Genomic DNA, 18,378 nt, shown 5'->3' with positions numbered 1-18,378 from the left:
TATTGCTTTATGAGATAATGCCATTTTCGAAAGATTTGAAGATGAATGTTTATTAGTGGGCTACAAAATCCTGCCACTCATCATTGCCTATTGTAAAGTAAAATTATTTCTTGGAGCACTTAAATCAACCACCTGCCACAATACAAATTCTCGCATTCCAATAAATGTTATTATATGTTTATTGTTTCTTTTTACCCATATTTTGACCAATTGTAAAAATATATATGCTCAAATGGATATTCTTTTAATTAAGTACCGGGGAAAGAAGGTGGACACCAAACATGAGATCCATCTATCAGAAGTCTCCTACAATCTCATCCCTGCCCCTTTAATGGAGTCTAAATAATGGAGCAGATCATGCGTTTTGAAACTTTTATATATTAGATTGTTAAAGATTTAAAATATTGTGCTCTGCCAATTGCAACACTAAAAATTTGATTGTGCTCTGCCAATCGCATCACTTGATTTAATTGAATGTATATTAAATACATTTTGACACATTTTTCCTTTTATTTACTATCGAAACTTCTATTAGGGAAAACGAAATCTTTGACTTACTTATTCTAATCAATTCAATTTAGGTGCCTACAGTTCATGTATGATAAATCTACTGGTTAGTGGTGACGACGCAGTCTTAACATTGGAGTGAGCCAATCTAATCCAAGCAAGTGAGGGAAATAATTTTATTTTAAACCTGGCGTGCACCAAGTTGGAAATGCAGTATCCAAGACAACCCACCATTATTAAAGGCTAGTTAGACATTTAAATTGAGTACACAACAGTTTGGTTAGGAATAAGGTTAAGGTTCCTAAAGTCATAATAACTATCTGTTACCCCTACCCTTGCATTATTTTAAATTTGTTTCACTAAAAAGTTTGTTTCACTATTTCTCACTCTTATCCTAAAAGTAGTTTATTATGATCATAGTTCTATAATACATGGGAAGTATCTGTGCAGCCCCACAACAAAGTCTACTCTTGGTTTTAGGGCTGCACAGATACTGCCCCACTCAATTCCCAATCCAAAACTGGACACCTTTTAGGTTACATAACTCAATGCACTCAATGATGGAAGCCATAAAGCACATCACTCCATTTGTATCCTTTAACACACTATGATTTATTAAAACATTGTTACAGGCATTATTACTCAAATTTCTATTAAAATGAAACTGTAACCTTGCAGTGCAGAGTATGAATTAACCCCGAAATGTTGCTATTTAACAATTAACATAGCAATTAGAAAGATAGATTATTGTGTTTATCCTTAGAATTCTATTAGTTGTATAATGTAAAACCGGTATAGTGTTGGAATTGTTCTCTGAATTTTGTAAAATTGATCCAGAAGATCAGAAAGGGATGCACTTATGCATCAAAATGTTATGTATCCCAAATTTCTTGTTCCCAAGGTATTACATTTTTCACTCAGTGAGTGTTTCTGATTAAAGTATGAGTGTTGGGTGTTTGTCATGTAATGTAGGGCTGATCAGTGGTCAGTTATTTTGATTGATAATTAACTGTGACATAATGGGACTGTTGAAAAGCACTGCGCTATTTCTATTCCGTTTGGCTCTGCTAGTTGCGCTTGACCACGCGCTACATGTACGTCATATCATTGATCATGTTTTTATTTGTTTAGATACAAGCTTGTCACGTTTGGCCATCATAATTAAAGTGAAGTAAATAATTCAGTATCTTAATTAGGTGGCTGCATTTTGTTTTGAGTTTAGTAGGTCCTAGCATTTATCCCTATGCAGTCACTCAGATAAGTTTTATACCAGGACACTTCAACAAAAACACATATTCTGCCCACAATAAGGGGCCATAATTGTTTCAATTATGCAAATGTATAGGATTATTATTATCATTACCTTGATGCAGTTATCTGTGCACATATGAATAGTCCAAATATACATTTTTTTAAAAATTGTGCATAAAAAGCGGCCACTTTGTTGATTTTATTTGGATTCGATCTAAGTACCACTGATCTGATATTATTTTCATTGTCGGGCTGAAATAAAACTTGTGAAAATTCCAAGAATGCACTGAGCACATTTATGCGCATTGCTAAGCATCTGGCTAATTTAATACTGCAACTGGCTAATGTATAATTGAGATGATTAACATGACCTTTATTCAGATGACGGTAAGATGATTTCGATGATGTCAAAACCGTTGGAGAGATGGATGCCTCATCTACCCCTGGTTGGCTCACAATACATATGATTATTCTGTTTGATATTTTTTCCTCCTCTCCAATCATTGTTGGTCTTCAGCTGTATGAGGTAATTTATTTCAAACAACTAAGCCTGATGCAAATGATGTTAAATATTATTAAGATCTGTCTTTCTTGTATGATCACATAATTCCGTGTTCTTGATGGAAGGCCACATGCACTGTTTTCAAACTTTAAAACAACGACCAAGCACTGTGTTGTTTTTGTTCTAATCATGATCAGTTTATAGTTATCTTCTGATCTATTTAATTTGAGGCAAGCCACGCTTATAATACTTATTGTATCTTTACTAATAAGCTTGATCATATTCTCAGTAAATGAAGGTTTTTAAATGAGCATGTGCTTCGTTACTTTTAGGATAAACTTACTTGTCGCTAGCTGCTGTAACGGCTACATTGTTATTTGTTGTGCTAATGATACCAAAATCGTAGAATAGAGAGAGAGAGAGAGAGATTGTGCTGACTGAAATAGTGGTGACTGGAGAACTCAGAAATACAAATCTGTGCAACATCTTAAAATTCCTAGTTTGATAGCCCTTACAACTCCCTCAGACACACACCGTTTAGTAAGTACTGTAATACTATTTTAAATACGTCCTTAGATAAAGAAATATTGGTAATATTTTACCGGGGGAGGAGGGGGACCCCGGGATCAGGTACTGAGTACTGTTAACTGTACGTGACGTTGGGGTGGTGTGTCATATATTCTTCCAAAACACAGTTAGTACTTTTGTACTAAGTGGTGGATCTGCTGCTCATTTCCCAGAAAAAACAGTTTGTACTGTATGCTACTAAATAGTGAGTCTTAGGTCTAATTTGCCCAAAAACAGTTAGTAAATTAAGATATAATTTATTAAACAGAGTGCGATTGATCTTTTGTATAATTTTAAAAAGTGGCCTTTGGCTTTGTTGACTTTTCCGTTTGAGAAGGTGCAGTGTTTAATTTATTTTAAAATGTATTTCAACTACTGGTTCTTAAATGATGTGTGATATGTATAGTACACATTACATACATGCCATGTGTGTAATTGTAATCTGTAAACATGTGGGCGTGTGTTAGTGTATGTTTTTAATTAAGCATAGATATCTCAACTGTTAGTTTCATTGTTTACATTCAATATCGGATCCTTTTAAAACTAAAAAGTCATATTTAATGAGCTGTTTAAAGCAATTTCTGGGTGGGTATCTTATTTTATAAACCAAGACATAGTACAGTGATTTCTCAACAGTTAGTACCACAAAAGCCGGTAAAAGGGGGTGGGTGTCTTAATTATTATCCTAAAAACAGTTAATACATGATCCCTTACCCCCGGCCCCCCCGGCCCTCCCCCCCCCCCCCCCCCCCCCCCCCCCCCCCCCCGATTTTACTGCTGCTAGGTAAAAATACTTTCATAGGTTCAATAGGTAGGTACTGCAATTGTATGGCATGAATATCTATAAAATTGTTTACACGTTTAGCGACAGTGAAAAGAAATCATAACAGCCACTTATTCTTGGAGATGGCAAAAAGATTAAATAAGCTAAAAGAAGCTTGTATTAATCCTCTTGATGTGGTATCTCCTCTATTTCAGAAGTCTTGGCCCAGATTTCTCTGGTCTACTAGACGTGGAGCACAGGTGTAAGTCTACTTCAAATGTTTGTTGAGAGTGTCGGTTGAGTGTTAGCAAATAACTCTTTCCAACGTAGATTGATGGCCATTGCAGAAATATTCTCCTGTACCGTAGCGAGTAGATCATCTTTTGCTTTCTTGGACCAAGACTGAGTGCTGTGTTGTGAGTGTGAGTAGAAATGGTGACCTTTCCTCTTCGGGGGCGGGGGAGGAGTGGTAGTGAAATGTTGATGGGGAAGCGGAGAAGTAGAGAGGGAGTTGTGGAGTATTTTGTGGAGCGGTTTGAGGAACAAACTAAATAACCTTCGAATAGATTTCGTAATTCCTGCTAGCATTGTACAAAATTTCAGGGATTAAATCCTGAAAAGTAGCGAATAGTATTGCCGATCAGGCCAGGACCATGTAAAAGTGTAACATTCCTTCTCCGAGAACAAATGTAAGTTGAAGCAAAATTACTATTGCCAATTATTTGCCAATGCTGATGAAAAAATGTTATTAAGATTTAGAAAGTTCTGAGATTATTATCTATCATACAATTTTGACACAACTCACGACTTGCTGAGGTTATGTTTCAAATTCGTTTCACATTATTAATCTTTGACAGGGAGTTAATTCTGCCACAAAAGAAAAGAATGAACTGATGAACTCGTTCACACTACCCCTCGCTCTTCAACTGTTGGAGAAAACTTCCTTCTATCGCTGCTCGCAACACAGCAGAACTTGGTTTAATTCTGTGCGCTAAAATTTTGCAAACGAGGCCTAAAATACTGTTATGTAGGATAGACTGTTATGTAGGATAGACGGAATCGTTTCAGTAACTTTCTTGATCATCTTTAGAAACTCTTTCAACAACATTGATAAAGTCCAGTTTGCCTGCTGAAATTTCAGAATCTTGCTCTACTTTACGGAAGGCGCGAATGTAAAATCTATGAATTGTAAAAAAAGCAATCAATGTCAGTTAAGAGTTAAAATTTGAATATGCATGATATGGTCGGTCGAATATAATATAATGAATTGATCCAAAGCCAGCAGGCTTTTCGCACTGGCCAGTATTGCTTTTTGAAGGGAAACGCTACAATGCTCATCAAGGAGCAAATCCTGGTTCGCGTAACCAATATCAAACGCATCATGGAATCCATTTTCTGAGATAGGATTCACATTTAATCATCAAAACTCTTCTTACTGATCGTTCAACAGAATGAGAGTAAGTAGTGGTAGTTTTGAATTATTTTCAGACTTTCAATATCGATGGGGTTTGAGAATAATTGGGCCTTGGGAACATATTTCCAATCCGGAGTTATGGCAAATTACGTGTTAGTAATAATGTCAATGATTATATCTGTGTTCGTGTATTAATCTAACTACTGACTTTATTTGTTTATCTCAATAAGATATTGTATTTAACTTATATTTATAAATAATATAAATAAAGCAAAAGCATTCGACCAGATGTGGGTTTGAGTCTGGCCAGGTGTCGAAATCTTTGAAATCGTAGAATTTAACCCCTGGTCAGACTCGAACCCACACTGAGTTTACTTATTGCTTGTGTCAATATGTAGAATTAGTCTTTTGCTGTCATGACCGAGCCATTGTGGTAACTGGTCATTTTGATACTATGTGTTATTATATTGTGCTACAATGCACTATTCGATCAAACTGATAACATTTTCAATTGTTATATTGTTAAGATTGGCGTTCAAAATTGCACGCGAATGTATTACAATAACACAGAAACATCGTCTTTGATCATCTCTATCTCTAAACCATTCTGTCGTGCCATTCTGGAAATTTGCACACATAAAGTTAAGATGATGTCCAATATATTCTGAGTTTTCTGGGAGGGCTAATAATGAGGTTCTCTTGCAGTGGTCTGTCGAAAACTGATTACTTTACGCACATTTTATAGTCAACTTTATTACGTGTCAGTACTCAGTAATAAAGTGAATGATGGAGTATTATATTTGTGGTAGTGTTGTAATCTAACTAATAACCTAATTTGTTTATCTCAATGATATCTTATATTTATAAACTTAATGGATAAAGCAAAAACATTAAGCTGGGTGTGGGTTCGAACCTCACCGGGATTTGAAATCGAAGATTTCAACCCCCGGTGAGGTTCGAACCCACACCCAGCTCACTACTCACATTGAAAACATCCAAACAGTCCACCGATCTCATGATCGAGCTATTGTGGTAACTAATCTTTCTAATACTATGTGTTATTATATTCTGTTACAATGCACTATTCTATCAAATCTCTAATATTTTCAATGCTTACAATCGGCGTTCAATGCTTACATCTTACAATTGGCGTTAAAAATTGCACGCGAATGTATTAAAATAACACAGAAACATCGTGTTTGATCATCTCTATCTCGAAACCATCTTGTCGAGCCATTCTGAAAATTTGCACACATAAAGTTGAGATGATTTCCAATATATTCTCAGTTTTCTGGGTAGGATAAAAATGAAGTTTTCTTGCAGTGGTCTGTCGAAAACTGATTACTTTACGCACATTTGATAGTCAACTTCATCAAAAAGTTAACTGATCAAATTTATACTGGGATGCAGAACAAAGGATTCTCTTTAAAACTGAAACATGAACTAATGATATGCCAAGTAAAGATAGAGCTGGAAGCCAATGGGAATCATGATGAAATATTTGCCTGGCAACACTCAGCGCGCGAAAAATCTCTAGTGCAATGCGCTTCCAGTGGTCCCATCGTGAAAGGCTAAATACAAAATCAAAGTCGAATTCGTTTGTCACTGCAGCCGTAAAAGAACAAAAATCACTAAACTTACCTTGATCTTATGGCATATGCAACATGACCTCAACATAGCTAATGATATCAACAAACGACAATTCGGCTTTAAAAAGGGCTGCTCCACAGAAGCGGCACTTCATAAAGTTACTCACACCATTGAGCGCAGAATAGCCAAGAAAGGATATGTCCTAGGTGTCTTTCTAGATATAGAGGGCGCCTTCGATAATGTCTCGTTCAAGGCTATCTCTGAAGTAGGAGGTGCACGATAAAAATAAACTTGCTCGGATTTTAAAAATTTTTGTACCACTGTTTTCTAAAGATTGTGAGAATTTCCCCAATACCAAATTTGTCATACCTTTTTGGAAAGATCAGTGAGTTTCGCCTAGGTGCCATATTTGATGGTGCGCGGCTTTTGGAGCAAAAGTAGCTGTAAAAGTCTCGTAATTTGACCAAATTCGTCCAAATTTGACCATTTTTGTCGTATTATTCGGATTTATCTTCAGTTCCTTAAATGAGATCATTCTGGAAATTGGCGACGACCTTCCAATAGGGCTTTCACAACTGTCCGAAAAATTTGGTGGATATCGGAGTTGATATAGTGATCAAAATGGGGCAAAATATGCTACTTTTAGCTGTAACATAATGTCTGATGGTTGGATATGCTTTACATTTTTCGGACACTTTCCTTGTAAGTCTTTAAGTAAGCTTACCAATTTTTGTTGCAATTGGAGGTCGGGAAGGATACTCAATATCTATTTGTTTGAAGAAAATTGTGCTGGCCGAAATTAGCGCTAAAAAACCATCCTACAGTCGGCACGCGCGGCTCACTGTCGATGGCGCACTACCTATCTGAAGCAGTCAAGGCTACGAAAGTGGACTTGGCTACAGCACAGTGGATCATCAACATGGTAACCAATCGATTCATCACACTAAATCATAAGGATAAGTCGAGAAGGGTACGGATCAGGCGAGGTTGCCCCCAAGGAGGCATTCTCTCTCCTTTTCTCTGGAACCTGGTAGTCGACGATCTCCTTTCCTTTACCGCAAAAGACATCCCGGGTTACCTGCAAGCCTTTGCGGATGATCTGTTGTCTCTAGCGGAAGGGGATGATTTAGACATCATCTGGGACCGAACATGCAAAACTATTAAAACGATAGAAAATTGGTGCAGAACCAAAGAGCTATCTATTAGCGCCCTTAAAACTCAGATAGTCATGTTTACCTGGAATAGTAAGTGGACTCTAAGACCTATAACAGTTGGCAACAACATTATAGGTCTTTCCAAGTCTGCTAAATTTCTAGGAGTGACCTTGGACAGCAAACTCAACTTCAATGAACATATCATCAACACCACCAAAAAAGCCACGGCATCCCTCATGCAATGTCGAAGAGCTGTCGGCCCCACATGGGGTATGAGCCCCAAAACATGCAAATGGATGTACACGGCTGTCATCCGTCCAATCCTATCCTACTGCTGTAGTATATGGATCAGGGCCACTCAAACGGACTATAACGCGAAGAAACTCAAACGTGTTCAGGCATTGGCACTCAGAATGATGTCTGGTGCCATGCCAAGCACACCTTTTATCGCATTGAATCACCTCACCGACACTTCTGACATCATACTGTTCCTGCAAGGCGAAGCAGCAAAGGGTGCGGCCAGGCTACAAGCTTATGGCAGCCTCACTCTTGAAACTATCGCTTTCAGGAAGGGAACTATCAAAAATCATACCACTATCAACAAACAATTCATGGCAGACCTCATTATCCCACCTAGAGCAACGAGAGACCTAACAACACCAACCATGATGCTGGGACGGCACTTCACCGTCACAACTCCTGGAGCCGATACCACTGAATATAGAAATTCACTTCAAAACACCATCGACAACATTACCAGTGAAACGATCACCTGCTACACTGACGGGTCACTCACAGACTCAGGATGCGGGGCTGGCTATATCATCACAACTGACAACAATAACACCACCCTTGAAGAAAGATCATTCAAGCTCCCTGATTATTGCACTGTTTACCAAACAGAGCTCACCGCCATCATTGAAGCTTGCAAATATCTCTCTACCTATACCAACACACATATCATCATATGGTCTGACAGTCTCTCATCTATACAAGCTATCTCTGCGCTTTCAACGCGAAGTAGAACTACAAGAGACTGTTACGACTCTCTTAATGCACTCGGATCCAACAACACGCTAGAGATACGATGGATTGCAGCACACATCGGATTGTGGGGGAACGAAAAAGCAGATGAGCTGGCCAAGCTTGGTACAACCAGTGAATCCACTTTGAAGTGTCCAATTCCACAATCCTACATCAAGCGTCAAATCGACAACAAAGTCAACAGACTGAATCAGGAAACTTGGTTAACTGACGGTCCCAGACACACCAAACTGACACTCGGCCACAAGCATGCCAAAATCATCAAAAACCTCAACACTACACTCAGCAAAAACAGACAAGATTACAGAACTGCAGTTCACCTCATCACGGGTCACTGCGGCTTAAACAAACACCTTCACACCATTTGCAAATCAAACACCAGTGCTTGTCCTATGTGCGGCGACGGAGAGGAAACTGTCTCACACTTCCTTGGACAGTGTCCAGCTATTGCCCAAATTAGAGGTCAATATTTCCAGGACTACTACCTCTCTGTCAATGACATATTCGACAACCAACACATCACCACAATTGTCAATTTCGCAAACCGCACCAAACGCTTAATTGTGCCGGAAGAGCTGGATCAGACCGGGGTGGCTTAAAGTATTAGCTCATATGCTGTCTCGTCTCGTTTTACTTTTCCAAACCCAGCTGGCATTTAAGCGTATCATTTTGACTCATATATCATCTTACACCATCCTCCACCAATCACTCTGATTTCACCGGCAACCTTCCCCAAGGTTGCCACACCCCAGAGGTAGGCAGAGCATCTCAATGCTATCCTCTCGTGGGCTATCTTGGCCCAGCCTCTCTAAAAAAAAAAAAAAAAAAAAAAATCGATACATAAAACCACTCCTTGAACTAGATGAAATTTACAAACTAGATCACGTAACTGCGCACCGAATTCTCAATACAAATGCAGCTAACAAAGCCGCGCCCAACCCTGTAAGTGATCACAAATTATTTAAAGACTCCCTCATAAATCAGTCAAATTTTAGTCAATCCATCAAACCACTATGCAGCAAAAAGTATAGAATTCCTAAAATCATCGAAGCTCTAACCAATCAATTCAAAAAATGTTGGCAATATCAAAAATCTACTTCTTCTAAACTCTCATTCTATCACTCAATCAAACACACCTTCAACCGAGAGCCCTACTTATACTTATGCAAAGGCTTTTCTCGTCGTTACAGCACCACAAAACTTAGAATCAGCGCCCATGATCTCCATATTGAAAGAGGGAGATACTCCAACACACCCCGTGAGCAAAGACTATGTGGTTGGTGCCAATCAAGTATGGGCGTTGAGACCATCGAAGACGAGTCGCATGCTCTTTACATATGTGACTTGTATTCAAAACAGAGGTCGAAATTAGTCAAAAATCTTTCTCAAATGCCAATCATTGAAATAAGCAATGAAATCACCGACTCAAGCAATATCAATGAAATTGAAACAAATCTCAAAGATCATCTCATGGAAATTTTGTCTCCTTACTCAACTGTAATTCCTCAAAATCACCAGAGCCTCCATATTCACTGCCACCGCTCACTTGATATTCAACCAAACACCCCACAGTATATTCAATTTCAAGAAAGGCGCTCCTATGCTGTCAACTGTGTGTGCACTTATTTCCTTCGCTGCTCCGAAGAGCGAAATAGCTTTACCGAAGATATGCGTCAGCGTAATTCAAATGCACGAAACTTAAACAATTTTACTATCAATTTGGTGAGAACCTCGCGAATTAGTCATAATTAAGACTTAAGGATAACCCTGGCCCTGACTTCAAGCAAAGATGATTGTTTTCATTAACTTCTGTAAACAATTATGACGGTCCATGATAATGGATCTATAATTTAATTTTAATCCTGTGTAAATCCTGTGTAATCCTGTGTAATCCATCACTAATTATACGTCACTAATTGGTGACGTGATCTGACCCCTCTTTGGGGGCCGGATCAGTTTCCGGTCCCAAAGTCTCCCAGTGGTATCTTTAAAGAGCTTTGGGGTCATTTTTATTTGACAGCACCATAAAGAATTCTAAACAAAATACAATCTGACATGTACTTATTAATTAGGGGTCGTTCACATATTACGTAATCAGCTGAGGGGGGGGGGGGGGGGGGGGGGGGGTTCCGAATTATTACGATAGTGTAATTTTGACACAATAACTAAAACTGATTACGGAGGGGGGGGGGGGGATAAAATGTTCAAAAAAATATGATTACGTAATATGTGAACGACCCCTTATCCAATATTCTAAAAGGCACGACATAATCTTCAATGTGCTACGAATGGCAGTGGTGGATTATGACTACGATCGTGGAAAGGAAATTACCAAAGTGAGTCTCTGAAATCTTATATCTTTGCATAAATTGAGAATTCCTCGTCAATCTAAAATCTAACAGTACCACGTGAAAAAATTCTCATGAGTTCATAATGAATTGATTATATCGACAGTCGACTCAATCTTAATTTGTTGACCATAGACAAATACGAGTTCCAATGCAATGCTCTGTTATTCGGACGGTTAAATCGAAATAACTTTATAAATTCCCAATCTTCTGTCAGCCAGAGGATCTTGATTGGTGGTGGAATATTTACGTATGTTTTTGGATTCTGGTGACTTCAGTCATTATCATCAACCTGTTCATTGCGCTTATGAGTGACATGTATAAAGATATCCTCAACAGTACATTTCATACTCATACTCATACTCATAATGATTTCACCTTTTGATCTCATATTTTTTACCAATTCAACTTGGCCGATGGCGACATGAACTGATTTGCTACAACTGATCATTATCAGTAACCACTTTGTTTGGTTTTGGGTTTATCCACAAAGATGTTACTAATAAACTATGCTGATCCCGGTTTTCCAGATACGCTGGGCTAGGATCCCGTGCACGTGCAATAGTGGCCCTGTCACGTGCACAACTGATAGCAGAGATCGACATGCTCCTACCTAAATCCTGGCTGATAGAGTACAACAGTATACTAAAGACTGGGGCTCAGGATCATAAGGGAATCACAATTTCTATGAGTGATTTTGAGGATGAGGAGTAAGTTAATACTTTAATACGATAAATTAATTAATCAAAACAATTTCGATTAGTCAATAAACATAGAAATTAATTCAAAACTTATAAATGTATTACAAACAAATTTTGAAAATCATAATCAATAATAAATCAACCAAACATGAATTATGTAAAACAGCATAACTAATAAATTTTTATTAACAAACAGTTTCATCAAAATGTTTATTGTATTTCGGGTTTAAGACACAACGCCTTTCCTAAAAGGGGGGACAGCATGACGGATCACATGGTCACAGTACCACTGACGATTTGTGTAATGTGCAATAATTTAATTTGCTTTTAAATTGAGCTAGTATTCGTCAATCTATGCATATTCGCATAAATTCGTATTTTTAAACTTTTGAAAATGTTTCAAAGCTTTCAATAATATCGAATGTTTGATTTAAATTAATGATCATGAAGTAATTGAAGTAACTCTAGATAATTATTAAGCTAATAAAAAAGATTGACGATTACAAGCTAAATCTAAAATCAAATCAAGTTAAATTGTATAATCAGTATTACTATATTTATCAATAGTGCGATGTCTGGTTCGGCTAGTGATATTTCAAGGAACTTTTCACCCTTTTGAGAATGTCAAGTAGGACTGTTCACTGTCTTCGGCCGTAATATCCAGTTCGCCCTATTTCATATTTGATATTGTATGTACAATAATTTTTATTTTCAGAGATAAAAGCAGTGTTATCCAGAAAAAAGTTGAAAGTTTAGAATCCAAAATAGAAACTTTGACACGCATGATCGAAGAGATGCACACTTACAGAGCAGAAATTCAGTCTTGAAGAATGAAGATTACCGAAACGATGATCATTTATGTTCTTATTGGAATTTGATTTGATTCAAGTGATAGGTTCTGAAGAGTTTGCTATAACTGAAAGCATCAATGATACAAACATCAGACAGTCAATGATCAATAAATCATCGAATTTCTGGTAGATTATTAAGTTTTAAACATCAGAGCAATCCGCTGTAAAAAGGATAGTTAATTTCTAGTTTCTTGCGAACAACTTACAACTGGTGGATCATGTACATTAGATCTAAATTCAAAACTCTTATTTGTATCAACGGTGTCATCGAATGATGGTTGTGAATTTTGATAAAAATATGGAATACTTCAATAATTCGTCAACATGTGATTTGATTTAACAATCTAAAGCGCGCGGCACGATCAAACTGTCACGGTGAGTGTAAAATAAGTTCCTTTGCACACAATTCATGACAATGTCTGCTAGTAGTTTGGCTAGTTTTCAGAAGCGCGAACTTTGCGCGCTACGACTATTGTTTTTATTTTGTATCAGTGCGAAACCAGTATTCATTTCCGAGCACCAACGTGCATTTGTTGCCATCTTCATTTTGATGCAAACAAGCTACCTGGACGTATTTCCTGTGTAGCTCTTATATTGCCGTTTTGAGTTGTACTCTACTGAACGTTTGCAGTCTTCTAAACTACGGGGCGAGGGGGTCGTTCTCGGCGTCTGAAAATAAAAACATCGTATTACATAACATGACAATATTTTACTTTAAACATTAATATGATTTGATGCTATTGGAATATTTGTACTGGATGCAGTCATCGTTCTCGTTTTTAGTGGCTGCTTGAATGTTTATTCGCTAGGTGGACCTAACTTGGCCATATTCTGCGATAACTGCCCTCCAATTTTAGCTTTTTGTTTTCCCGAGTGAACTGTATAGAGGTAAACTTAGCGAATTGTTTTACTCAGTAGAATACAAAATTATCTGTTAGATAATATTATTTTAGTTTGATGTCTGTTAACGATTTATAAAATCTAGAAATAGATCAAAGTGAAGAATACTGTTTAATTTCAGGCATATATGATGCAGATTATTCTAAATCTTTGTCTATTGGATTGGATATTTTTTGCGTGACTGATTCGCTTTTTTGGATGCTAATTTAACTACAGAAGAGTCAGCAAACAGCGTTATGTGTGGACTTTACATTTTTGATTCACTGAATCCAAGAAGATCACAATGTACATACTTAACTTTGGCAAATTGCCACGATCCAAACCATCTCATTACTTTTGACGCTTTCCAATTTCAATTTGGTGGTCCAATCGTGGACCGAAAGAGCAATTTAAAAATAACTGTCTTGCATAATAGCTCAATATCTGCATAGTAGCATTATATGCCACATCTCCGTTTAAACCATCATATTTAAAATTGAAGTGGGATCACTTTAAATTTATAAATTATACTTGATCGATTTATTTTAAAAGTAGAATCGCATGAGAAAAATTGTTTTTTCAATTTTTTCTAGAGAAACTTGAAGATAATATTAATATATCTCACAACTTTGAAGTTTAAGCATGATTCATTTTCCAAATGTTAACACTTGGCCAATATTTGTGCGAACAGAGGACAACACTTAATTTTAACAGAATGACAGAACGACCTTCCTAATTGGACCAAAATAAGCCGCTTTACAGAGTAACAAAAACTTTAACAAATTAATACTTTTTAATCCGCAATTATGATAACAACTGACAAGTGAAACAATAGATTGTCAAATTTAGCTGTTCGATCTGTCGATTGTTTTGTTTTGAGAAATAAGGACTCTTTTTAAAATTTCTATTTGACACCTGAGCAGATGAGATAGCTAGACTGCCTCTTATTTTAATGTAGTGTCACCATAGCAACATAGTCATAACAGTGATTGTGATCAATATTTAAATTGAGGGTGACTTGATTGTGCTAAATGAATTTGTTAGCTATTTGTATGAGTGGTCAATTTGCAAGACCAAATAGTGATGAGCTTCGCAAGCAACTCAGGATTTATTGAAATATATGGTCATCTTGGGGAGATGTTTATCGCAAGTTTATTTCACACGTGACAATGATTCCGGAATTTGATTGGTCGATGCTGTTGAGCTGTTGGTCGGTTATGTTATAATATAGTGATAAAACGCACTTGAGCTGCCTCCCAATGTTTACCAGCTATTTAGTGTTGAAGTTAACGTATTGTTATTATGTTGTTGTCTTCAGTTTCTTATGCTGCCTTCTTTAACATTTGTCCAGATATCAACTTTAATAAATGTTCTTACATTTAAAGTACACATTTGAGTACATTTTTATTTGAACAATTTGATGGCTAGTTAGGAGAACCTCACGGACATCGGCAACTTGTTATGTATCCTTAATTCAATGTCATATTATTACTAAAAGTTGAAGAAAATGTAAAAATACTCGCCTGGAATATAGGGGGAGGGGGTGTAATCCTGCTACCCAGCACTTGGGCGAAACTGTTACTGTACTGTGGTCGTCCGGCCGGCCGGAGATTCTCTCATCCTTCTATCTGCACTGTTAGCAGGCGAGGGGGCTTTACCCCTGCATGCAGGTGTGGGGGCACCGCTCCCAAATGGAGAGGGGCGCCGAGACCCTGTCCCTGGCATTCTGTTCTCTTTAGCTTGCCTGGGAGAGATGGTAGGGTTTGGTATTGTCAGAAACTTTCTAGCTGGAATTTTTATTAATGCGTTGCATCGCATCACTCAGCCAAGGAACCAGCAAAAGAGTTTCTAGGTAATCTTTGATTGAAACTACCTGGCCATAATAATGAGCAATGACATCATGTACTAATATTTGTTGAAATATTCGTAAAATTCCCTATAATGAATATGATGTCATAATCGGTAAGATTTAAATTTGATAAATTTCTATAGGATCTGATCAAAGATAGCCAGTTAAAAGAACATCACACTATTCTGCCTGCAAAGATAGGTTTTAATAATATGTAAGTAACCGCTTCACAAGGAGGGCGTGATTTAAATCACGATTATATAATCATTACCAACTTTAAATCATGCTTACTGTCGATAACTCCCCACCTTATGCCACCTACAAGCAAATCTTACAAGTGCTCTTATAGTTGTACTAAAAGCTGCGCAGTATTCGTCTCTGAACTATTTATTAAACACTTGACAACGGAGCAAGCTTGCTTGATGTGCAATCATTGTCTTCTTAGTTTCAACAAGCTCCGAAGCTAACTTTGTTATCGATATTCTGTGCTCTCGTAGTTCTTTTTGCGGTCGTTTTTAATAAGCTCGTGATACTTCCAATGTTTCCTCTCTTTTCTTTACGTTCATACCGGATATGTTTCGTCGGTGGGTTTTAGTCAAGTATCGTTTCAATGTATGGTCAGTTGATGTTTCAATCTTTCGGTTTCTGTGTCTAATTGTGTTTGATTCTTGTAATTATTATTAATCTAAAATTAACTTTAAAATCTTGTCAGACGATGTCGAATTCAGTGCATAAAAGCTTGGAAACCTGCAGCCTTGCAGACTCAATCGACATAGATAGCCGAGCTATAACTGCAGAATGTGAACTGCCCCATCTCATAAAAAACGAGAATGTCAACGACTTCAGAGAACAAGCGTTTATGTGGGTTAAAAGGTACATGGGTGGTCCGTGGGCCAGGGCCGAGTTAAAACATTTCCGTTGTAAAGGAATGAGGGGGGACCTCACCAACTACCTATACGTGTGTAAACTCTTGCTGTGGGATGGTGAAAACGACGGCCTGAAAGTCCTCAAATCAGAGGCAGATTACCCCACAAAAGTCACACTAAAAGTATACGGAGAGATCGAGAACTACCAAGGCTTCAACAAAGTGGAGATGATGACCCTGAACGTGATCCTAGCTGAGCGTCACTACATTCCTAAGATATTCGCCCTTTTCCCGGACGGAAGGTTCGAGCAGTACGAGAAAAGCAGGCAGCTGCGAGCTACAGAGATTAGGAAAGCCGAGGTAACGAATACTCTGGCTGACTACCTGGCAGAGTACCACAAGATGGACATGCCGTTTGGGAAAGTAGCCGGGAGGCTGGAGGAGACCCTGGATCATTACCACTCCATGGCACTCTCCACTCACTTCGAGGACGAGGACAAGGCCAAGCTTCTAAAGAAGATAGTTAGATATAACATAGACGAGGAACTGGACACACTGAAAGATATCTGTTTTCCTTGTAACGACGAAGTGGTGTTCTGTCACAACAGTTTAGGGGAGGGTAACCTCCTCCTGACGGGCCACAAAGACGACAGACGAGTTCAGGTGGTGGGCTGTGATATGAGCTCGTACAACTACCGTTCATACGACTTCGGCCACTTCTTCGCCACAATGCAGTTTGACTTCAGCTCGTCAACCTTCCCGTACTTCACCAGAGATCGTTCCTTCATTCCGAGCGAGGAGGACCGCAGGGAGATGATTGTGCGATATGTCCGCAGGTTGGATCTGCCAGTCGCTCACCAGAATGTGACTGAGGAGAAGTTAATGGAGTACTCGGAGAAGTTCATATTGGCAGCTCATTTCCTGCACGGGTGCTGGGGTATTGTTCAGGCAGAAGTTTCCGAGCTACAGTTTGGGTATTTGGAGTATGCCCTCGCATGTTTTCAGGCTTACTTCGAGCATAAAATCTTGAACAACTTGTAGGATGGACGGTAAGCCTTTAGGTGCAAATCTTATTTTAATGTCAGCGGCCAACTGGTACAATTTTAGAAAATCTCGAGAAATAATCGAACAGACTAGGCTCTTACGCCAGGAGAGATTTGAGTTGTTTATTCTCGTTTGTAAGTCGTTTGAGCTCCTGCTGCATACCAGTTACTGTTGATTGACTTTTCTTTATGTTGTTTATTCTGTACGCTGGAATAGAAATCTCTCATTAAATATATTAACAGATTTCTTTTAATTCAAACCAACGTAAATTACAACGAAATATTATAACTTAGAAATCAGGAAGAATAGACTGGCCGTAGAATATATTATCTTAATAATGATAAATATATCTTATTCTCATAATTTATTTTCGTACAAAAATGAGGACCTGTCAAGCGTTTTCGCTGTGTTTTTTGAAAGTCCAAAACTTTGAGGAGTTGCTTGTGGAGCTTAGCAGCCACCTCCAGCGGATCCATAAAGAACAACTGAACATCTGGACTCATGTTAGGACGAAGGGGTGTTATCATACATTTGTTCTTACAAACCTGAACAAGTTGTAGTTTTACAACTCCAGAGTAAAAGGTCAGGTCACGTGTTTAAAACAGGATTGTTAGCATGTTGCTCTGCATGTGATCAGTTTTATCAGATAACTACGCGATTAAAACATTCCACCGATAAAAAGTTAATGATATCCACGAGTAACTGCGTTGCTATAGTGTCCGATGAACCATGGTTAACGGTAACAGCCTTACAGTAAATAACGGACCACTGGCTAGCATATCTAAAGTTCAAGTTTCAACAAAGCACATGTGAAGAAAGGTGACTCACCAAGCAGGGTAGTTTAGGGGCGTTGTAACATTTAGTACAGAATATATGACCGCAACTGGTGAGGAGGAATTTGTACTCCTTAGATGGAGGTGAGAGGTAACAGCCATTACAGTGGACCCAGTCCATCAAGTTCTCTTCTAGCTCTTTACATCGTGCTACAACTCTGAGTTTAAGACTTTTAGAACTTTTAGTTAAAACGAATAACAGTTTCATGTGAGTTG

At 38.0% G+C, this 18,378-nt stretch overlaps 2 protein-coding genes and 1 long non-coding RNA gene across 4 annotated transcripts; 2 read left to right on the top strand and 1 right to left on the bottom strand.

Moving 5' to 3' along the window:
• Positions 1-609: 609 nt before the first annotated feature.
• On the top strand, positions 610-5,021 carry LOC134817177 (uncharacterized). Of its 2 annotated transcripts, XR_010160477.1 has the most exons (5): positions 610-668; positions 2,140-2,284; positions 2,667-2,800; positions 4,194-4,279; positions 4,448-5,021. It is a non-coding gene; the product is annotated as an uncharacterized LOC134817177 (long non-coding RNA). The 2 variants fall into 2 exon arrangements; XR_010160478.1 differs by lacking the exon at positions 2,667-2,800.
• Positions 5,022-11,902: 6,881 nt separating this feature from the next.
• LOC134817114 (RING finger protein 212B-like) lies at positions 11,903-18,337 on the bottom strand. Its single transcript, XM_063826222.1, has 5 exons — positions 18,158-18,337; positions 17,718-17,874; positions 17,431-17,536; positions 15,095-15,315; positions 11,903-13,361 (listed from the first exon to the last, which is right to left on the bottom strand). Exons 1-4 carry the CDS (start codon positions 18,281-18,283, stop codon positions 15,150-15,152), a joined length of 555 nt encoding a protein of 184 aa, XP_063682292.1. The 5' UTR covers positions 18,284-18,337; the 3' UTR covers positions 11,903-13,361; positions 15,095-15,149.
• LOC134817113 (choline kinase alpha-like) lies at positions 16,127-17,568 on the top strand. Its single transcript, XM_063826221.1, has one exon. It carries the CDS (start codon positions 16,136-16,138, stop codon positions 17,324-17,326), a length of 1,191 nt encoding a protein of 396 aa, XP_063682291.1. The 5' UTR covers positions 16,127-16,135; the 3' UTR covers positions 17,327-17,568.
• Positions 18,338-18,378: the final 41 nt, after the last annotated feature.

The sequence above is a fragment of the Bolinopsis microptera genome, chromosome 6 (genome assembly GCF_026151205.1).
Source record: "Bolinopsis microptera isolate Bmic1 chromosome 6, MBARI_Bmic_1.0, whole genome shotgun sequence".
NCBI lineage: Eukaryota > Metazoa > Ctenophora > Tentaculata > Lobata > Bolinopsidae > Bolinopsis > Bolinopsis microptera.
This window is presented reverse-complemented; position numbering and strand designations above follow the sequence as displayed.